The sequence below is a fragment of the Myxine glutinosa genome, chromosome 1, assembly GCF_964187855.1.
Source record: "Myxine glutinosa chromosome 1, kmMyxGlut1.1, whole genome shotgun sequence".
NCBI lineage: Eukaryota > Metazoa > Chordata > Myxini > Myxiniformes > Myxinidae > Myxine > Myxine glutinosa.
Window position 1 is genome coordinate 377,199,320 of NC_136261.1, and position 23,864 is coordinate 377,223,183.

At 45.9% G+C, this 23,864-nt stretch overlaps 1 protein-coding gene across 1 annotated transcript in view; it reads right to left on the reverse strand.

Moving 5' to 3' along the window:
• Positions 1 to 23,296, reverse strand: part of LOC137415350 (E3 ubiquitin-protein ligase TRIM7-like) — a 43,973-nt gene extending 20,677 nt beyond the window's left edge. The window contains exons 1-4 of the mRNA XM_078770201.1: positions 22,908 to 23,296; positions 7,042 to 7,524; positions 2,859 to 2,954; positions 1,546 to 1,779 (exon numbers count right to left, since the gene is read on the reverse strand). Coding sequence (XP_078626327.1) covers positions 1,546 to 1,779; positions 2,859 to 2,954; positions 7,042 to 7,485 — 774 coding nt within the window. The 5' untranslated portion in view covers positions 7,486 to 7,524; positions 22,908 to 23,296. The remainder of the gene's footprint in view (positions 1 to 1,545; positions 1,780 to 2,858; positions 2,955 to 7,041; positions 7,525 to 22,907) is intronic.
• Between the last annotated feature and the right edge of the window lie 568 nt (positions 23,297 to 23,864).

A 23,864-nucleotide genomic window follows, 5' to 3' on the forward strand; every position in this document is an offset into this window, starting at 1 on the left:
ATCAATTCAAAAAATCATTAAATCAAAAATATCCTTTTTAGCCACATCACTTGGTCACTGTCGTGTCAAAATATCAGCTTGTGAGCTCAAAAGGTGCAAAGATGAGAAAGCAAATATATAAATGATTAATAATGAAAATAAATAAACAATAATCATAAAATATTTAAATAATTAATAAATTGGCTAATAGAATACCTAAACCACCACCGTTTTATCCGAATGTATAACTTTAAAAAAAATAAGTATTCAAGTCATTAATCGGACAAATTAAATAATTAATCGATGAATTGTTTAATAAATCAAAAATATCCTTTGTAGCCCATCACTTGGTCACTGTCGTGTCCAAATTTCAGCTTCCTAGCTCAAAGGACCTCAGAGATATCGCTCGGACAACCAAGAAAACAAAGCAAGAAAGCAAGAAACCGGAGTGAAAACCGATGTCTCCCTTAAAGTGTGCGCCATTGCCGGGCACCGAAGGGGGTCCGGCAATGATGTCATGCAGCGCCAGGAGATGGCATAGGAAAGGAGTGGTGTACAACACAGAAATATCTAATTAACCTGCGCTCGCGAAGTGAAAAGTGGGGTTAAGCATTCAGGTGCGTACGTGTGCCATATGTGTGCCATGTGCCGTACGTGTGCCATGTCTGCATTTAAAAATTCATTTTCTTGGCAACTGTTGGTCCGATTGACGTGAACTTTTACCTGTAGGAGCGCCTCTGCCTGTTGATTTTTTTGCTGTTAATTATGACGTCATAGGTCACGTGGCATGGACGCCACCTTGGAAAAAAGTTGCACCTCTATATCTCCGAAACCACTCCATGGAAAAAAATTGAAATATGGCTCATTGTCAAGTACTCCCCATGGGGAATAATATATGTTAATGATGATGTCATCGGTGCCTTCATTATGTCGCCTTCATCCATGAAGGGCGACGACCAAAGGAAGACTACCTAGCACTGACCTGGCAGAACAGGCGTCATCGTAATTCAACTTTCGTGTTTGTGAATATTTGTTGTGGTTACTCTTACAATCACGAAAAGAAAACTTAACCCACACCTTCATGAACATGTAAATCTTCCCCACCCCCAATCAATAAATCTTCGCTCAACACTTACCTTTCAAATTCTTATTAATGCTTCTTTCTTGGTCTTCCCTCACACCAGCAGCCCTATATAAGCATTATACGTGTAACTTACTGTTCTTGCAATCTCCAATAGCGTGACAACTTTCACCAATCACTGCTGTGGTAAATGTGGAACTATAATCCCGAAACAAGAGTGATAAATGAACCTTCCAGGGTCTGTGTGAAGGACAACATCTCCACATCTGATGGTATATTCATGTTGTGTTATTATCCTTCCTAAAGTACAATGTACCATTAATTCACTCTCCGAGCAATACCCCAAGTCCGAGCGTTCAATAGGCTCTCATGTCCTGCAGGTTTATGATTAGTCAATTTTTTTCTCTTCTAAAAAAAAATTAAATTCAATAAATATTGACAATTAAACATTACCACTTTTGTAAAAGGTGAAGAAGAATGCCTACCTGTAAAAAAGGAATAGTCTCATGATCCTGGAGTGCTGCTTTCAATGTGGAATTTGTTTCATGGAGAGAGTTCAACTGCTCCTTCACCTTGTCCATCTGCTTCTGAAGGAGAAAAATCTTCTTATTTTGCCTTTTGATCACCCGACTCTTCATCAGATCCACGGATTTATCCACATATTGGTACAACGCCAATCGCTTTTCCTCCATCCTGTCCACACTCCCTTTGCCTGAATCCTGGAATAAATCAATCATTGTGTGATTAGAGTTAAAAGTCAAGAATAAAGCATCAGAAAGAAGGTTAAAACTAAAGAGAACGAAGAATTACGACTGAAGAAGGATTAGGACATATTGCACGAGTGCGTTTAGAAGGACATAATGTATTGGACAGGACCCTTATCCACAACACTTATTGGGGTGAGTTGATGGGTTGATGGAAAATTTCAACATTTACCCAACCGAGATGAGGGAGATTTTAACTAGTTCGCATTTAATGGACAGAATTTGGCAGAAAAGGTATAAATCTTTAAAAGTGAAAGAAATAAAATAAAATTTCAGATTTCCTGATCACAATAAAACACCAACACGTGTTCAGATATGGACAGAGTTTGTTTCCAGGGAATTGCACAGAGGTGGGCAATAATATTACAGGATACCTGCCTACCTCCACTCTTTTCTCTGGCTTGTGAAACAATCTTCATGAAAAAGTTCAATCCCGCTCTACCCTCCACGGCGAGATGTTGGCATCCCACTACCCTCTCCCGCCATCCTGAACAATCCAAACCTGCAATATTTTACCACTTTCACTATTTCACCACTTTTCACCACCACTCCCCACTTCCCTAAACCAATCGTCTTGCAGGTTAATGTGTTCTTCACATCTTCTTATTTTTCTTTTTTGCCCATTCATAAATTCCCTAACCTTTTCGGATTCCACCTTTTGCCCCACTGCCCCACCGTCAATACATTTCCTTTTTTCACTCTGTTTATTGCTCTTCCATGAGCTGACTTTTGTATCAAAAAAAGCATTTAAACAATAACTTGAAAGCATTTTAAGGAGACAACTTTCAAAAAAAAAGTCTGGTCAGTTAGATTTAGAAATAAATGTGACATTAATGGTCATGGATTGAAATTGTTTTGGATCAGCTGGTTGGTGGCTAGTGTGTGTAGATGGCCAGACGTGGCCTGAGATGGCTGAGATGTAAGTGAGATTGTGCAGTTTGAGCTGTGGTGATGTCACCCATTGGAGAACAAATATTTTTTCCAGATGCTAATTATCTTTCCTTCAATCACGTCCATTCCTTGGTACTTCATACCTGTGTTTGTTCAACCTCCCGCTTCAGCTGATGGAGTTGGGATTCAAGGTGCTGCTTTGACTTTGATAGTTCAGGACACTTTGCAGTCAAAACGCCCTGCACAGAATAAATAAGTCCAGGTAAAGGGAATTGTTCATCTGTATGTGGAAACGATAAGGCACAAACTGCACAAAATGATTTTAAAATGTATTTGCAAAAAAGTGGAGACTATACATTTATAGATTCCACATTAAATATCAACTCTTCTTTATTTATACAACTGCATGAAAAGAGAGCTCATCAACATTATTATCATGGTGAATAATTGATAGTTAAAGGAAGCAGAGGTGGACTATAAAGGGGCGCCCTACATCTGGCAAATAAAATACATTTACTTCTTCATGCAGCTGTATGAATGAAATTGGCGCCATTTATATGAACTTTTCAGGAGCATTACTTGGTTCCTCCTCAGAACATAAGGGTAGACCAGCATGCACATGAGATTTTTTGAATGTCCCTTCTTTTCTATACTTTGGCATTTTCTACAAGCTATAAAATGTCACTTCTTTTCTATACTTTGCCACATGGCACATGCCATATAAAGAGGCCTTTTCCATACCCCTGGCATTTTCCCCAAGAATTACTACCGGAGTCTAAAAATTGATATGTCCAACATTTTGTGGATCGCCCCCATGGCCCCAGCAAAAATAGGACCACGGGTTCTGAAGCTCACCTGGATCAGGAGCAACAGTTACTCAAACCCCCCACAGACCATGATATTTTTTAATGCGGTGAACAAACTATTGTACATCATGAGTGATGATGGTTGTGATCAAATTTCATTGAAATTGTGTGTGTAGTTTCAGAGAAGAGAGCGAATTCGTATTTGGGGGGTTGGGGGGCGGTCAACCCTCACAACCCTCACAACCCTCACAACCCCCTCCCCTGGAAACCCCCTTCATGTGCTCAGATTTTTATTCAGTCAATACACCTTCATTAGGCATCAAATATGAAGTTGTGGCCAAGTTTCATCAACATTGAATGTGTAGTTTCAGAAAAGAGAGGAAATACCAATTTTGGGTGGGGCCCCACAGACCACCTCAGACCTTGAGTTTTTATGCCATGAACAAACATTGGTACATCACGGGTGATGAAGGTTGTGGGCATGTTTCATCAAAACCGTGTGTGCAGTTTCGGTAAGCGTACTTCCATTGCGAGCAAAATCATGTCAACCATTATCGATATAGATGGAAAGTCTTTCGTCTTTTCAAAGAACCTAATCATGGACCATCATTTTGGATTCTGTGTCATTCAACTTTGCAAATGATTTTGCTTCGCCATTAGAAATGGTAAGAAGGCTTGAATCTGAAACAAATCGTCAAGATACCTGTCGATATAACATGGCTTGGACATATTTTAGATAATCAATACTAAGTAGCATCCTGGTCTACTTGTCAAGCTCACTAACTGCTGCATACAAGAAACCATCATACCTGGCTTCTGGACTTCCAGCACTTGCACAAATGACTCCACATGATATAGTACAGTACTGTATCCTGCAGACAGGCAGATATAGCAGCTGCATCACTGTCTCACGATCTGGAATTGTTTGACAAACAAAATGGATCACACCTTGCATACCTGGCAAATCTCTCTGTCTCACACCAGAAGGACCATTGCATAAACCCCCATATTTCCATGTTCAACCACTGAGTGTCCAAGAGATTCAGTGTCTAACTTCTGACATCTCTTCGGTTGAACATGTTACAAAGTTGGTTTGCAAAAGCAACCACAGATCGTGCATCCTCCATCGTGTAAAGTGTTAAGTCATTCCTTGATGGATGTGAGCAGTGAGTCTGGATTTTGCGAGTTTCACAAGAAGTGAGTTCGTGGCAGAACCCTGTGGGGGGTTGAAGGGTGAGGAGACAGAACATTGAAAGGGGAGAGGGTGAAATGCCAACAAGGACACAGGAGAAGATAGAGAGCCAACCAAGCTGTCAGCGATGCAGGAGTAACAGGCCCAGGGATGCCGCATTGCTGAAGGAGATTCCAATGCTTTTGAAGGCCTCGATATCCATGGATTCAAGTTGAAAAGGTGTTAAATAGGAACATGAGCCCAGAAGGAAAGCAATACTCCATTGATCTGCAGCTGCAAGCCTTGTGGGTTGTTAAAAATTATAATTTGTCTTTGCATGATGGAGAATTCCCAATGAGGCAATGGCTTTCCAAGCCAACTCAGATGTTTAGTTGGTCCAGGAGGGATTGTGGCTAATGGAGATGTTAACACGTTTGAAGACCTGAATTGCAAGTGTTGCTTAAATGGAATGGATTGAATGTTTTTCCAGTTGGTCGTTTTAAAGAGACAAAGTGAGACGCCAGGGTTTACAATTCCAAGTGCTGCTCAAGCTTCTGCTTTTTTCACACATGTTTAGAGAGGGAAGAAGCTGATGCCTGCCTTTCTGGAGGATGAGTGGTGCTGCAGCAAAGGGTGGAGTTATAAGCAAAATTTTAACCTGAGACTGGTTTGGGGCCACAGATTTTCAAATGGGAGAGGATCCCATTGAGACTCAGGCATGACTATGAAAGTGGAGGAGAGGAAGACACAATACCAGATTTGGATAAATGCTTGAGCCATGTCCAGGAGATACAGAATTGATCTCTTTTCTAAAATTCAGAGCCTCAATCCATTGTTGGAAGAGCAGCAGATGGAGGTCCAGGGAGGTTGAATGGGGTAGAAACCAAACTGATGGTTTGAGATCAGGCCATGAGAGAAAAGGAAGGTTTTGATTTCAACTGCAATGTTGGATTATTAAGGCCTTTTCTGTCAATGTAAAAACCTGTCTGTGCTCATTTGTAGACTGGTGTCCTTGTCAATATCAGTGCACATTTCAAACAGCCATTTTGTTTATGGAGAACAATTCAACTTTGGTTTCCAGTTACATCATAGTTTGTTGAAGGAGTTTCCATGATTAATATCCTGGTCCTCTTTTTGACAGAATAAAAAAATGAGATCATTTAAAAAAACCTCAAAGTAATTTGTTGCTTTATCCTTTCGAGCAATCGAGTAATTTTTTAAAGTCTGATTGTCATGTCATCATAAATATTATTGAAGATCTTTCAAACCATGATAAGACGACCATTGGCCGAGACTCAGAATGAATGTGAACATTGTGATGCAAACAAGTAAAAGCTCAAGAAAAGAAACACCAGTGATGGATAATACCAGGCCTGAACATTACCTCTTGGTAATTGCTGTAACTGGAAGTATTTTTTATCCTTTTATATGAAGTTTAACAATTACCTGGTGTTGGCTTAGCGGTTCGGGTGCCGGCTTGGGATCCTGAGATCCTGGGTTTGAATCCCGGTCGATCGCTGAATTAACACCAGGGGGGCTGACTCAGCCCGCCATCCCACTGAGGTCGTCAAATTGAGTACCAGTTTACTAGTAATTCCCTGTGTGTCTCAAGAGGCGATTAACAGGGTTGGCGGCAGGAAGGGCATCCGGCCATAAAATATTGCTGAACAATGGGGACCACGGTGCCCGAAAAAGGCCAACCCCCGCTCTGCGGGGAAAAAATGGCCTCTAAAGGTGGTGCCATATGAAGTTTAACAACAACAGGTTGTTTTGTGTGGTTTTCATGAATATACCTGGGATGGTAAAGTGGTCTAAACCTGGATCTTTTATTAACACACACTTCCCTTTATTCAACATCTCAAAATGCTGTTCACACACATTATTCTTGAGCATCGCTTGACATTTCATCTGCAAGCTTTTTCAGAGATTTGGGTCTATATCCTTCGGCCCGGGGCTATGAACAATCTCAGCACAAAATTGTTAATTTGGTGAGCTCTCAAGCCTACCTTTTTACCTGTAAAATCAATAACCACCTTTTCTGTCAGTTGTTCCATTAAAAAAAAACTTGTTTTTGATACTTCGCTCATTCTACAACCAATTGATCGTCAACAGTGTCGGGGAAAGTACCATAACAAGGTAGTCTTTCTATAAAATAACCTCCACTTGTGAGGAATGTTCTGAGTTCTGAGAAATTTTCATGATTACAGAACTTGCAATTTATCAATGTCTTACATCTTTTGGCTCTTTGTTCTTTCAACTTCCTTTGAGAATAGATGTAATATTCTTGGAAATAAATTCATATGGATAAAATTTACATGAAATAAAAAACATTTTCATTTATTTACTTGCCTTGAGTTCATCATGAACAATCTCCACAGGAACAACTTTATGGTTCGTATGTTGTCCAACCAGGCACATCACACACATCAAGCTTTCATCATCCTTGCAGTAGAGTAGTATTGGCTTGCCATGCTCGGTGCATCTTCGCTCCTCCACGTTTACTCCTGGCACCAACTTCATCTTCTCTTCGTTTACTCCTGGCACCAACTTCATCTTCTCTACCAATTTGGCAAGGGCCACATTCTTTTGACATTCTGGTTTTATCGGAAATACTTTACGGCAGTTCGGACAATCACAGACTGTGGCCTCTTCCCTGCTTTCCCAGTGTTGCTCGATACAGACTTTACAAAATGAGTGGCCACATGGCAGAGTAATTGGTTCCTTGTACAGTTCAAAGCACACAGCGCATTGAAGTTCATCTGCACAATCTCCAGACATCGAAGAAAACGCCATTTTCTTGTATCAGAGAAGGAAGTGGCGCAGAGTTGAAACCTGTAGATCGAGAGGGGTAGTCATAAAAACAAAAGTTTAGAGGTAAGAAAACATCAGGTAAATTACTATGGAGCACAACTACCTCAGAAACAAGAGTACGTAGAACACGATACCCCACTCAGTGTTAAAGTCTATACAGGAATGCCTTGTCGTTCACGAGGTGGTGAAAATCCCCATGAACCGCAAACTTAGGAGGTAATGGGGGAAAATATGGTTTGGGATTCATCTATAAAATTGTCCAAACTGTACCATTAATTAACATGTTTGTGCATTGTTTTTGTGCTGTTTGGATTCAAAAGAAAGTATTATTTTCCTGTATTAAGAACAAACAAGTACAAAAAGTTTTAATTAAAACAAAAGCCGCGTCGATGTTACACAATGCCTAGATGCAGCTGTGCCTATAACGTCGATGTTATAGGCACAGGACATTCCTATTGATTCGATTACTTGATGTTATTTTTGTGCAAAGTGAAAATATATCTCGGCAATTTCCCGTGTGTGGCGACGAATTTTAATATATCTCGGCATTTTCCCATCTGTTATTTCAGGCGGTGTATGACTGACCATGCCGCGATTTAAAATATATATATCTCGGCAATTTCCCGTGTGTGGCGACACGTGAACGAAGCTATGCTCCTCTCTCAACATTATTGTGACGACGTATAAATTAAATATTTCATCGTGACGATTGTCATCAAATGGACGAATTTTTAATATATCTCGGCATTTTCCCGTCTGTTATTTCGGGCGGTGTATGACTGACCATGCCGCGATTTAAACAAAAAATATATATCTCGGCAATTTCCCGTGTGTGGCGACACGTGAACGAAGCTATGCTCCTCTCTCAACATTATTGTGACGACGTATAAATTAAATATTTCATCGTGACGATTGTCATCAAATGGACGAATTTTTAATATATCTCGGCATTTTCCCGTCTCTTATTTCGGGCGGTGTATGACTGACCATGCCGCGATTTAAAAAATATATATCTCAATGGACTTGAAGTTACAGGCCTTTGAGAATTCATTTCGTTCTATAAAGGGCAACTTTCATCGGATTTTCTTCCCGTTTTTTTTCAACCGAGTCTAAAACTATGTTAGCGACTGTGAAAAATGAAATGATATATCGAATTTGATTTGAAATAAAACTGTGTGAGAGAGGAAGACACCACGGGCCTACAAAACAGGCCTCAAAGCTATGCGAGTTAATAAAATGGTGGATATTTGTTTATATGAAGGCTCTCCCAGAATGGGTGGAGTTATGGTTCCCAGAATGGGTGGAGCTTTGAGGTTTTGTCTTCTCTGCAAGAACAAGAAGAACAAGAAGAAGAAGAAGAAGAACAACAACAACAACAGCAGAGGGCACTCTATGAGCAGCGTCTGCGACACGGCTAAAAATAAAATGTATTTTCCTGAGTTATTATTATTATTCTTTCTAGAATATAAGACACGTCGCTTCTCTGACGGAAATACCAATCATTGCTGAAATGGATAATCTATGGGGGAAGAAAAAAACCCAAAAGATTCCTGGGAGATAGGTTAGTGGGGCAACTTAGCATAACAATTGTGCATTTTGTGAGGAAAGCACCAAATTTAGCACACTAGTAGACTTTCCTATTATGAACAGATGTGGATATTGGGCCATCTCAAATTCAGCCCCTGATGGCTGTGGCAGCCATTTTCCAAAATGACACCTTCAGCTTGTTCCGAAGAATTGCATCATCAATTGGCTTGGTCCATTCCACCAGGCATTCTCTGGTGAAAGCCTGGAACTGCTCTTGGCCAATCTTCTTCACATTCCTGACAGTCTCAACTGCAGCAGGACCTGCAATTTCCTTTGTGTCAAAGACAACCAGATCCATGCTCTCTTCCTCAAAGTTGTTGCCAAGCTCTTCTATGACGCTGACAAGGGCGCAGACATTCTTGGCGAAAGAGGTCTGCACACTTGGTGTCTGGTCGTGATGACGTGTGTCCTCTCGCCTCCCCCAGTGTTGCTGGCCATCTTGGAACTCTTCTATGGCCCTGGCAACTTCTGGCCTGGCAATCATCCAACGCCGCAGGGCACTTGGGTTGTCAGTGAGGCCGACTGCTCCACCATCTCCTTTGATGCAGGCGTTATTCTGTTCATGCGCCTGGTCGATTGGGATCGAAGAGAACACCTTCTTCGTCTTCTGTACAGTGAAGTTGCCAGCCGTGAATTCTCTGGCTACATCTGGGTGCTTCATTGGGAGTGCAACCATGTCCCTCAGGTGAACAGGGACCCCACCTGGCATAGCGTGTGTGGTCTAAGGCATGGAACCATGGGACCAGTTCCGTCAGGGCATCAAGGTACATCGTGAATGAAGCCTGCCGCAGAGAACGCATGTAGACCAGTACCAACATCTCTAGTTCCAGCACAGTTGCCCAGTACTGAAAGTTGGGAATGTCTTCTCCTTTCTGGTGACACCAGTCTTCGAACTCAGGCAGGTCTTCTGCATCATCAGCATATGTCATACAGTGGCGTTCATACGCACGGTGTTGCAGGATGTGCAGTGCCGCTGCAGTGATTTGATGAGCTCTTCTTGTGCGGGTGACGTGGGCAGCTCGCAGGAAGGAGTCGGCAGTCCCTGGCGTTGCAATCTCAGCTTGCAAATCTGCAAAATCTGCAAACCTTGCAAAAATCAAATCTCTGAATCTGAGATGGCCCAATATCCAGATCTTTTCATAATATGATAGTCTACTAGTGTGCCAAATTTGGTGCTTTCCTCACAAAATGCACAATTGTTATGCTATATTTAGCTTAGCTGCCGGACTAGGTTACGTGTTTGCATTTGCAGTTTTGACACGTGTGTCCATGTACCCATAAAAGAAAAAGTTTTTTCCCGGGAGTTACCCAAATCCAACGTAGTTTGATTTATTGAAATCCGTTAATCCATTCTCAAGTTATAACACGACAAACAAACAAACAAGACAGACGGTAAAGCGCGGCGTTACGCGCGCTGCTTGTGAGCAAGGAGGAAGCGGACAAGCGGTAACATATAAACGTCTTTATTGTAAGACTACACTGTAACACTGTACTGTCCCGGGCTGGGCGCCCGGTGTATATCATGAGGCCACGCCTACCCCTGGTGCGTGGCCACCGCCCACTTGGTGCGCGGAATGATGTCACCACGCCAGTGGGCTTTTGTGTCCGCCACACGCGCCCCCCCAGAATTCCCGCGCACCTGGAGGGCCAGTTTGCGGGGCAGACGAATGACCCGGCCGAAGCGCCCCCTGGCGATCGGCGGCGTCCGGGGTGCAGGGATGCCAGGTGGGATGCCCCTGGCTGCCCCTGGGATGGGTGCAGGACCGGGGGGCGGCGTGGCGGCGGGGCTGGGCGGTGTCGGGGGTCCGCCCGCAGGAGGGCGGCCCCGACGTGGTGGTCGGGCCACTGGCGGTGGATGGTCCACATCGAGGTGGGCCGGCTTGAGGCGGTCTACCGAAACGCGGTCAGGAGTACCGCCGATGTCCAGGGTGAAGTGCTTCGCCCCGGTCTCCAGCACGCGGAAAGGCCCGTCGTATGGGGGCCGCAGTGGTGTCCGATGGGCATCGTGGCGGACGAAGACGTACTCCGCCGTGCGAAGCTCCGGGGCGACGTGCGTCGGTGGGTGCCCGTGGCATGCCGTTGGCACCGGGGCGAACCTCTGGGCGGTCTCTTGCAGAGCGGAGCGCTGCTGTGCCGCGGACCATGGTGCCGTGGAGTCGGGGAGGAACTCGCCCGGCACCCGCAGCGGTTGCCCGAAGACCAATTCCGCCGCGGATGCGCGCAGGTCCTCCTTGGGCGCCGTCCGGAGGCCCAGCAGGACCCAGGGGAGCCTGTCGACCCAGCCGCCGTCGCGGAGGGTGGCCCGGAGCGCGGCCTTCAATGAGCGGTGAAATCGCTCACACAGGCCGTTAGCCTGGGGGTGGTAGGCCGTGGTTCGGTGCAGCCGGACCCCGAGCCCCTGCGCAACCGCCCCCCAGAGCTCCGAGGTGAACTGGGGGCCGCGGTCGGATGAGATGTCTGAGGGGGCGCCGAACCGGGCGACCCAGGTGGCGATGAAAGCCTGCGCGACATCGGCCGCCGTTGTCGACGCCAAGGGCACGGCCTCCGGCCACCGGGTGGTGCGGTCCACCATGGTGAGGACGTAGGTGAAACCCCGCGAGGGGGGCAGAGGTCCCACCAGGTCCACGTGGACGTGGTCAAACCGGCGTTCCGGCACCGTGAACGGGGCCAACGGGGCCTGGGTGTGCCGGTGCACCTTGGCGCGCTGGCACGCGAGGCACGTCCTGGCCCAGCCGCGGACGGCCTTCCGGAGGCCATGCCAGACGAACTTGTCGGCGATCAGCCTTTGGGAGGCCCTCGCGCCCGGGTGGGACAGGCCGTGGATGGCGTCAAACACCTGGCGCTGCCAGCCCGCGGGCACGATGGGGCGAGGACGCCCGAGGGAGACGTCGCACAAGAGGGCCGCGCCCGCGCCGTCAAACGGCACCTCGGTGACTCGGAGGCCCGTGACGGCGGTCCGCAAGGCCTGGACGTCGGCGTCAGCGGCCTGGTCCGCTGCCATCCGGGCATAGTCGATGCCGAGGTGGACTGCGTGGGCGACGGCCCGGGAAAGGCAATCCGCCACCGGGTTGTCCTTCCCCGCGACGTGCTGGATGTCCGTCGTGTACTCGGACACGGCCGAGAGGTGACGCTGCTGCCGGGCCGACCACGGCTCGGTGACTTTGCCCATCGCAAAGATCAGCGGCTTGTGGTCGACGAAGGCAGTGAACGCCCGGCCCTCGAGCAGATGGCGGAAGTGCCTGACCGCCAAGTGAAGTCCGAGCAACTCGCGGTCGAAGGTACTGTAACGGCGTTTGGGCGGGCGAAGCTGCCGGCTAAAGAACGCCAGCGGTTGCCAAGCTCCACGCACCCATTGCTCATGCACTGCGCCCACCGCGTAGTCCGAGGCATCGGTGGTGAGGGCGATCGGTGCATCGGGCGCCGGGTGCGCGAGCATGGTGGCGTTAGCCAAGGCGAGCTTCGCGCCCGTGAACGCCGTGTCCATCTGCTCGGTCCAGGTAACGTCGCCTTTGCCCGGCTTACCTCGGAGAGCTTCGTGCAGGGGGCGCAGGAGCTGGGCGATACGGGGCAGGAACCGATGGTAAAAGTTCACCATGCCCAGGAACTCCTGCAGCCCTCTGATCGTGCGGGGGCGCGGAAACCCCTTCACCGCCTCCACCTTGGCCGGTAGGGGGACGGCTCCGTGCCTGGTGACACGGTGCCCCAGAAAATCGATTGTGGCGGCGCCGAACCGGCACTTTGCGGGGTTCACAATCAGGCCATGCTGGCCCAGGCGTTCGAAGAGCGTGCGGAGGTGGCGTAGGTGCTCTTCGCGGGACGCGCTGGCGACGAGGATATCGTCCAGGTAAACGTAGACAAAATCCAAGTCGCGCAGGACGCTGTCCATCAGTCGCTGGAACGCCTGAGCCGCATTCTTCAGACCGAAGGGCATGCGCAAGAACTCGAAGAGTCCGAATGGCGTGATGACCGCCGTCTTCGGGACGTCCTCCGGCCTGACGGGGACCTGATGGTAGCCGCGTATGAGGTCCACCTTCGAGAAGAAGGACCTGCCCACCAAACGGGCGGAAAAGTCCTGAATGTGGGGGACGGGGTAGCGGTCGGGAGTCGTGGCGTCATTGAGACGGCGATAGTCCCCGCACGGTCGCCATCCCCCGCCGGGCTTCAGCACGATGTGCAGCGGCGACGCCCAAGCGCTCTCTGAGCGCCGAACGATGCCGAGTCGCTCCAGGGTAGCGAACTCCGCTTTTGCCACCGCCAGCTTCGTCGGCTCTAGGCGGCGTGCCCGGGCGTAGACCGGTGGCCCGACGGTGGGGATGTGATGGGCCACCCCGTGCTTGACGGCCCCCGCCGAGAAGGTGGGCCGCGTGAGGGCCGGGAAGCCGGCGAGGAGGCGGGTGAATGCGTCCGCTGCCGGAAGCGTACAGACCAACGTGGCCGGAACCGAATCGTTCGGCAAGCCGCTTGGCAAGCCGCTCGTTGAGCTGGGCAACGCACAAGCGAGCGAGCTGAACGTCTCGGCCTGGACAAGCCGTCTGCGCTTGACGTCGACCAGGAGCCCATTAGCGCACAGGAAGTCCGCGCCAAGCAGTGCCATGGGCACGTCGGCGGTGACGAACGTCCATCGGAAAACCTGCCCTCCAAACCGCAGAGAGAGGCAGCGTTTTCCGTACGTACGGATGGGCGTCCCGTTCGCGGCAAGCAGCGCGGGGCCCCCACCCGCGGCGTGCTTGTCTGACGTGCCGGCGGGAATGACACTCACCTGCGCTCCCGTGTCGCACAGGTAACGGCGCCTGGAGAAGGTGTCCGTTATGAACAGCAGGCTGTTCGAATGGCCGGCGCTCATCGCCACTATTGAGCGCCGGCCCGGGCGTTTCCCGACCCGTTGAAGGAGCACGGCGGATGACACCGCCGAGCTTCGTGGCCGAACTTGGCGTGGAACCAGCACCAGGTGGTGGAGCTGGAGGAGCGCGGCTGGCTCCGCCAGGCCGGTGGAGTTGGCGGGTTTCCCCGCGGTGGCGGTTTTCGCCGCGGCGGTGGGCGGGGCGTGGCGGCGTTCACGAGGTGCGTATCAGCATGCTGCTGAACATCAGCGTGCTGTAGAAGCTGATGCTGTGGAACATGCTGCTGAACATCAGCGTCGAGGGCCGTGACGGCCACGCCGACGCTCGCCCGCATGTCCGAAGCGGCGAAGTACCTGTCCGCCTCGGCCGCCAATGCTCGGGGTTCCGTTAGCTCGGTCCCGGCCAACGCGAGGCGGACCTGCGCTGGAAGTTGGCGCCGGAAAAGCGCCCGGAATAGCGAACCGGGGGCTTCGTCGCCCAACAGTGACAGCATATGGTCCATTCGGACCGACGGGCGCGTCTCACCGAGCTCGGGGAGATCCAGGAGGCGGTCGGCCCGTGCGTCGTCCGTAAGGCCGAACGTGGCTAGGAGTAGCCGCTTGAGTGCCTCGTACTTGTGGCCGTTCGGTGGGTGGCGAAGGACGGACACAACTCGAGCGGCCGTGCCGGGCCCGAGGGAGGCGACGACGTGGCAATAGCGCGTGTCATCGCCGGTGAGGCGCCGAAGCTGAAATTGGGCTTCGGCCTGGACGAACCAGACTTCGGCCTGAGCCTCCCAAAATTCCGGAAGTTTGACGAAGTCGGCCATGGCGATGGCGTCGCGTGTGGAAGGATCGCTCCAGCAGATCCAACGTCGAGGGTCACCAGTAAAGCGCGGCGTTACGCGCGCTGCTTGTGAGCAAGGAGGAAGCGGACAAGCGGTAACATATAAACGTCTTTATTGTAAGACTACACTGTAACACTGTATTGTCCCGGGCTGGGCGCCCGGTGTATATCATGAGGCCACGCCTACCCCTGGTGCGTGGCCACCGCCCACTTGGTGCGCGGAATGATGTCACCACGCCAGTGGGCTTTTGTGTCCGCCACAACGGCTCCTTTTGTAATACAGATTTCGCGAGGAGGCTGAGGCTGCTGATTGCATCATTGCTGGGAGCGTGGCTGTGCCCCTGATGAATTGCTCCGATTCCAGGAAGCTGGAACTCATTTTGCAGACCTCAGAATGATGACAGGCCGAGGCAACACCCCCCCCCCAATCCACCCCTCCCACCCCCTCCCCAATCCACCCCTCCCACCCCGCCAATCCACCCCTCCCCCCTAATCCACCCCTCCCACCCCGCCCCACCCCCACCCCTCCCATGTCATGGCCGCACCAGGAGAGCCATTTTTGTGAAATCGAACATCGATTAGTATCGATGACAAAACAGACAGAACAATGGCAAGCTTGCAATCAGCGGAGCGATACTTCGATCTCTTAGTTTATCTTTCTATTTAACAAGATGATCTGAAGTATCTGAGTGGCAATGCTCCATGACCCGTCCTTCATTCTTCCTCTCTGCATGTCCTGATGCTTTTACACTTTGACCTTCATGCTCTGAAAAAGAGGGTCTGACTGGTCCTGGTCACAACGTACGTGTGGTTGTGTGTGTCAGTAATAAGCCAATCACTCCGATGGTAACCGGGTGGAAATGAAGTATCAACTTCAAGTTTTGACTCATGGGGCAAATGCGACAAGTTATGCTGGGCCTATAATCCGGCTCTATCCGGGAAGGAGGGGGTCCCTCATGCCATGGTGTGATGGTATTCTTAGGCTCGAACTTTCACCAAAATGTAATCAGAACCTCCGTGTCACATACACAACCTCTCCACCAAATTGCGTCCGAATCCATCCACAAGTTTTTGAGATGTCCTGATCACAGACAAACAAACAGACAGGGGTAAAAACATAACCTCCGTCCACCTTGGGTGGCAGAGGTAAAAATACAAAAGATGGACGATTTAGGCGACCTTGACCTTTTGACCAAGAGGAATAGGCTTCAATGACCTAATATGTAAAACCGGGTCAAATTTCAAACCAATCGGATCAGAATTGACGATTTTATACAACCTTGACCTTTGACCTTGTGCTTTTAACCTTTGATTGGTGAACCAATTCAGCGACCCAACATGGAAATTCTTTAAATTTCAGGTGAATTGGATGAAAAATGATGATTTTATTCGATACTGACCTTTGACCTTTTGACCAAATTATTAATTTGTCTTCTCCGTATTCTTAAAATAAAACTTTGTTGAAAATTTCCATGAAAAAAGCTGAAATGGTACAAAGGTTACAGCCCGTGCAGACTCACACACACACACACACACACACACACACACACACACACACACACACACACACACACACACACACACACACACACACACACACACACTTGCAAAACCCCGCTGTGTGGGGGATGGGCTAAAAATAACGTTTCGATCGGTGTTTGTGAAATACCCGAACATTAACGCTTTGGTTCGTAACGTTAATCGATTTCACTTTTAAAGCATTTTTCTGAGAATCTGCGTTATTTACACTTTGCTCTCAGAGCGTTTCAGCGTTTGTCAAAATCTTGTGAAATATTTTGTTGATGCGTCTTTTCGTCAAGTTGTGACTTGCAAAGAATCGTTGGAATGCTTTGGTGGCAAAAATGCACCTACGCTGCAGCTGCTAACAGAAGTAGTAGTAGTAGTAGTAGTAGTAGTAGTAGTAGTAGTAGTAATAGTAGTAGTAGTAGTCGTAGTAGTAGTAGTAGTAGTCGTAGTAGTAGTAGTAGTAGTAGTAGTAGTAGTAGTAGTCGTAGTAGTAGTAGTAGTAGTAGTAGTAGTAGTAGTAGTAGTAGTAGTCGTAGTAGTAGTAGTAGTAGTAGTCGTAGTAGTAGTAGTAGTAGTAGTAGTAGTAGTAGTAGTAGTAATAGTATTAATAGTAGTAGTAGTAGTAGTAGTAGTAGTAGTAGTATTAGTAGTAATAGTATTAATAGTAGTAGTAGTAGTCGTAGTAGTAGTAGTAGTAGTAGTAGTAATAGTATTAATAGTAGTAGTAGTAGTAGTAGTAGTAGTAGTAGTAGTAGTAATAGTATTAATAGTAGTAGTAGTAGTCGTAGTAGTAGTAGTAGTAGTAATAGTATTAATAGTAGTAGTAGTAGTCGTAGTAGTAGTAGTAGTAGTAGTAGTAGTAGTAGTAGTAGTAATAGTATTAATAGTAGTAGTAGTAGACGTAGTAGTAGTAGTAGTAGTAGTAATAGTATTAATAGTAGTAGTAGTAGTAGTAGTAGTAGTAGTGCTTTTGTTGGAAAGGTTACAGAGATTTGCGTTCAGAGCTCGTGCAAGCTCAGGCAAACATATGTTCCCAGTTTAATGTCGCTCAATTCCTCATCCCTACAAGTCCATGGTTTGAACTACAGTAGCCAAGGTAGAGCATTTTGAAGAGAAAGCACTACCAAGACAGACAAGGGGAAGGTAAAAGAACGCCAAAGAACACCAAAAAGAACGCCAAATACCACATTTATACAAATAAGAGCAAAGTATCTTGTGGGGAAACTGTACAAAGTGCATCATTTATAGTCCAGGTTTCCTTAAACTTTTGAACAGTGTTACTATATTCTGCCGCCTTGTACTCCGAAATAATGCGTGAGCATATTAAGCCCTTCAGACATACAGAACTGTGTTCCACCACATCTTTCTCAATTTTTGCCTTCCTGGTTTTATATATTGCCATTTTCCCACAGGCTAAAATAAAGTTAACAAGGAGACCTCGTGACTTGCTTAGTTTCTTTACCGGGTGCCCGATGATAAAAAGTGTTGGAGAGAAGTGAAGCCAGAAGCGCAAGAGAAGATTTTTCATCAGTAAGAACACTGGTTCAAGACGGTGGCATTGAAGGTATATGTGAAATATAGTTTCCCTTTCACCACAAAAGCAGCAATCCACTGAGACGTTAGTGAAGTGCCGCATCATAGATCCAGAGCTCAGTGCACCATGTAGCAACCTCCAACTTAAGTCTGCCATCATTCTTGGCGTTGGGTAGAGATAGAGTGAATCCCAACGTGGATGAACAGTCGAAGGAAGTGGACGAATCTCACGCCAGGGAGTATCCAGTCGGGTTGCAAGAGCTATATAATGGAGCGAGTGGAACACTAGCAGGTATATATTTTTCCTTGATAGCCCACAGAACGACATTTCCACTGTGCCAGGGGTCTTACTCGTATTGTTCGCAGGTATTGGCTGAGAGAGCTCGCAACATCGTGGTCGGATTTTAAAATCCATGGAGTTACCGATGGACATCTGTCCAGATCCATCACCCTCTTTGGGATTCTCTAGGTATTCCAGACAATCGGGAGGCAAGGAGCTTTTGACCTCTTCAAGTATCCTGGAGGGGATCCTGATTGTCCTTAGGCCCATTTTCGCTGCGAGTTCCTTGGGTAAAAGCGTTCTCTTACCATCTTACGCTGCGGCTAACAGAGGTTGTAGTAGTAGTAGTAGTAGTCGTAGTAGTAGTAGTAGTCGTAGTAGTAATAGTAGTCGTAGTAGTAGTAGTAGTAGTAGTCGTCGTAGTCGTAGTAGTCGTAGTAGCAGTAGTAATAGTAGTAGTAGTAGTAGTAGTCGTAGTAGTAGTAGTAGTAGTAGTAGTCGTAGTAGTAGTAGTAGTAATAGTATTAATAGTACTAGTAGTAGTAGTAGTAATAGTATTAATAGTAGTAGTAGTAGTAGTAGTAATAGTATTAATAGTAGTAGTAGTAGTAGTCGTAGTAGTAGTAGTAGTAGTAATAGTAGTAGTAGTAGTAGTAGTAGTAGTAGTAATAGTAGTCGTAGTCGTAGTAATAGTATTAGTAGTAGTAGTAGTAGTAGTAGTAGTAGTAATAGTAGTAGTAGTAGTCGTAGTAGTAGTAGTAGTAGTAGTAATAGTAGTAGTAGTAGTAGTAGTAGTAGTAGTAGTATTAATAGTAGTAGTAATAGTAGTAATATTAGTAGTAGTAGTAGTATTAGTAGTAGTAGTAGTAGTAGTAGTAATAGTAGTAGTAGTAGTCGTAGTAGTAGTGGTAGTAGTGGTAGTAGAAGTAGTAGTAGTAGTAGTAGTAGTAGTAGTAGTAGTAATATTAGTAGTAGTAGTAGTAGTAGTAGTAGTAGTAGTAGTAGTCGTAGTAGTAGTAGCAGTAGTAGTAGTAATAGTATTAATAGTAGTAAATGGTGTTATTCAATCGATCATAAACATTCAGACAGAAAAAAACAGAAATATCAGCAAAATAGGACATTTTAATATAATTAAATAATTGTATACGAGTTAACACGCTGAAAAAAGGGCATTATAACAAAGAACACACAAAATCACAAACTGATTTGATCACTGAAAGTCAAAAAGGCTAAACCATCTGCATTGTACATGCGACATCAACAATTTTAAAAACAAAGTGCACTTGAACGGTCTGTCATCTGCGTACACTGAGGAATGACAAGAAATACAAACAAATTTCATGATAAAATAACATGATCATTCGGCAGGATAACCTCGAGGAGGGTAACTACAGCGAAAAGCAGGGGAAGGATTACAGAATTGGTGCAGCAGAATCAGCAGAATGGTACAAAAAGATAAACATGGAATTTACTTTCTAACCAATCGGACTACTACTACTACAAGGGAGTACAATGTGTATTATTCACTAATAATAATAAAGTATGGTACAGCACTGTTTTTTTACCTTTGGGTTTTACATGTGATTTGTGAGAGTTGAGATGAGTTTCTGAGAGAATATTGCGTCCGATCCTGCCTCAGGTCTGGAAACCAATGTCGAAACTCATTAGATGTTAGAAATTGGCCTGAAAATCTCGGACAAGTTTCAAGCCGACGTTGTTTGAAGGGTGGAATATCACAAAACTGAAGAACCTGATTGTATGATTGTCCGAGAATGATTCGGAGAGCCATTTTCTGAAGCTGTTCCAGTTGGTTATCTTGGCGGATTGTGAGACCAGCATTCCAAACTGGAACAACATTCTCTAAAAATCTTCAAATCAAAAATCTTCCACGGCTAAGTTAAACTTTTTCAGCATCTTCAACATAAACAACTTTCCATTTGTCCCGGTGACAATATTGCTGATGTGAAGATTCCACTCCAGATCAGATCAGATGACAAAACCCAGTATTTTCATATGATCAAACATCTGCAGTAAAGTCGCTTGGATCGTAAATTGAGGCTTTGGCGGAGGTTGCTTCATGAAACAAACTTCCATAAGCACACACTTATCAGTATTCAAATTCATGTTATTTTTCATTGCCCATTGAGTAAAAACATTCAAGGCAGATTGTATTGTCACATTAGGTTCCCTGCCCCTTCAATCCTCAATCAATGTCATGTCATCAACATACTTGAAGGTTAGAATATGAGCATCGTCATCATGCTGAGTCGTTCCATCATTGATTTGAGCCAATCAACAGAGAGGGCCCAATTTGGTACCCTGTGGTACCCTTCATACAGGATTTGATTTACAGACAAGGTACCCTTGTATCTAACATATCGAACTCTTTTATCCAAGAAACCACACATCCAGAAAAATAAGGCAGGCACCGACACCCATTTGAATTAACGATGTTACAACCACATTGTACATATTTCATCAAAACCTTTAGAGAAATCTGTTGTAACCACCGTGCGGTGACTTAGTTGTTTGTCAGCTTGCTCATACAGATTGTTAACAATTAACAAGTTAATTAATGAAAACACTTAACAAGGAAGTGTGAGGTGGAATAACCTGCTCGGTTACTAAACTGATTGATGTCAATATTGTCCTTAATGTCAATGAGTAAGCATCGAGTTGCAAAGGTTTCAGCTAATTTTGCAAAGTGATCAGTCAACGATATTGGTCTGAGTTTATTCCAAACTGGTCTAGAAGTCTTCGGGATTGGGACAACAATTGCTTTTTTCCACTGTGCTGGAATAGTTCCCTCTTTGAATGAAGAATTTAAGATATTGTCGCGTCACCTGGGTAAACACCTCAGGATGATGGGTAGCCGATCGTTGTTACTCCCGAGGTGTTCAACCAAATGAATGTCAGTTCCTTTGATGGCGCGTGTGGGACCGAAGGTCACGAGGTCCTTACCTGGGCCGATCAGCACGACGGGGGTTATCCGAACCCAACAAACACAGAAACAAACACACAGGCATGAGAAAAAATGCAATAAATAATGGTTTAATGAAAATAAGTGCAATATGATCGGAATGAAAGGTGAGGTAAAAACGAATATCGTAATTTGAGACGTCTCCACTCATACCTGAATACAGACAGGGAAATGATTAAAGAAAATAAAAAGAAAATCCCCTCTTTTATTTGGCACTCAGCTCTGGCCTCGTCGAGCACTTTGGCAGGGTCGGTCGACTGGAGGACAGCGCCCAAACAATGGAGCCGGTCAAGTGCGCCAGCACACCGAGCCGTGCCGCAGGCAGCCAAACGTTCCCCCGCTCAATCCAGGCCCAGCCAGCACCATCCGGTCCTTAGCTCCCTGGAAGAGTTCCGAGTCAAAACAACACCCCTGACTCCAACGCTGCAAGGTTTTCTAGGCTTCAAACAGTTCTCCTCAAGCGCACACGAGAAAACGCGACCACTCGCCATGAAGCCAGCACCAAAGAGAGAGAGAGAGAGAGGGGGGCTGGGACGCACCCTCCTTTTTCCCTCGCTGAAGTCACTCCCCGACCAATCCCCACACCCCCATTAAATCATTCCATATGCTCTCAACCAACGACGAACTTCACGGTGTGGCCGATCGGTCACGATCCCTTGGAGGCGGAATCTAGCATCGTTCGGAAATGTTCGGCTTTCTTTTGGCAATGTCGGCTTAATGGCCGTTGTTGTTATTGTTGTTGTTGGTGAACCAGGGTTTTTATGGCCAGCCTTTTTTCTTGTAAAAAACAGAAGGGAAAATCACAGGAGGCACTTACATACTGGGAATTATCCTTAAGCCCTATCTTGTTAATACAAAACCAACATCCGTGTGGTGACATGCGAACACTCTTAACCTGACAGGTTCCTCACTTATTATATCGAGGTGCTTCTTCTTTGCGTACAAGGTCCATGCTAAAACCTATACAATCTTAACTCCACGATGGTATTTCTTCCCTACCCCCACAAATGTATCAATATCGTTAATGGGGCCTGAATTCACAAACAAATTCACGAATTAAACAGACTGGGATTCCATCAGGCTTCGCCTGCTGTGAGGATTCACACCCAGTGGCATGTTATCACAATGCCATTACACTCACGAATATAAAAATTGCCCACTTGGATTGCATTATTGGGAGAGTTATTTGAAGTGTGTATCTTGAGGTGTACTTTTCTTCAGGCCAAAATGGTGATAGCAATCTAGCAATTCCCCTTCTCCTCCCAAGGACTCTGAGTCCCTGACTCAAACATAAAACAAGATGGAGCTTTGAACAAGTCAGAGCCTCGCCAGTGTGTCGTGACCAATGTAAGGTTTCCCACCTTTTTGACTCGATGTTATTTTTTGATTTGTGTCCCATACTCCACAGAGTGTCGGTGATGCCGAAACAGATTATTGGTGACGGTTGTACTGGGTGGTTTTGCCATTACCTTCCTGGCGCTGCTGGTCCATGGTCTGTCCTTTTAAATACTGGGCACCAAGCAAGGAAGCAGCTCGTACCATTTATACAAAAAAGTCTTTGTGTGACTCGGACGGGTTTATATCTCCGACCCTCCCAGGTTCAAAGCGGAGGCTTCATTAAACCACCAGGTTTGACATTCCCCACCAGTGGATTATTTACTTGATACATTTGGAAAAAAATTTTTTTTTAAAGACTCCAGAAAAAATTTATTTATAAATGTATCATCTCCTTTGTGATGCAACAAACATGGTTATCAAAATTTCACATGAAAAAACAAAACATAATTTGTTATTTCTTTCACAATCCAGTGACCTTAAAGTAATCCCTTACCTCTCGTAACGAAGATGCGTTCAAATTGCACGACGATCAACCAACCAACGACAACCAACCAGGAAGCAAAGCAGGTATATCAGTTTCCTTACGTCACGTGGGAATGCATTGACGTCATTTACTTGCAGTGACTATTCAATCTTATTCCGGTTTTCAAGTCCACCACAAACTCTCAGCCACTTGGTTCTATCATAAACACTTGTGGAAATTACACATCATCCTTTGAAGTTGTTTTCCCTGTCTAAAGTAACAAAGATGGAGAAAAGATGGTTGTGACATCAATTGATTCATTCGTCTCTTTTCTCAGTCTCATTCTCAGTTTCTCCTGAACGATGTCGATTTTATCATTTGAAGGTAATAATAAATTGAAAGGTACAATGAGGGAAAATAAAATGAGCAAGAATGCAAATCCTCAGAGAACACACGCCCAACCACACCTTAAAATGGGACGTGTAGATTTTACAGGTAAATCACGTTTTACAGGTAAACACCTGAACAACTAAATAAACATATATGTCGACAGTGGAGATAGGAATGGGGATAAAAATAAATATATACAGCAGTTTAAAGGTTTGTGTTGGCAGTAGAGATGGTAAAAGTGTATTTAATAAATAAGTAATTCAAAGTTGTGTGTTGGCAGTGGAGATGGTAAAAGTGTATTTAGTAAATAAGTAATTTAAAGTTGTGTGTTGGTAGTGTAGATGGTTGAAGTGTATTTCGTAAATAAGTAATTCAAAGTTGTGTGTTGGTATTGGAGATGGTAAAAGTGTATTTCATAAATAAGTAATTCAAAGTTGTGTGTTGGTCATGGAGATGGTAAAAGTGTATTTAATAAATAAGTAATTCAAAGTTGTGTGTTGGTATTGGAGATGATAAAGTGTATTTCGTGAATAAGTAATTCAAAGTTGTGTGTTGGTATTGGAGATGGTAAAAGTGTATTTCATAAATAAGTAATTC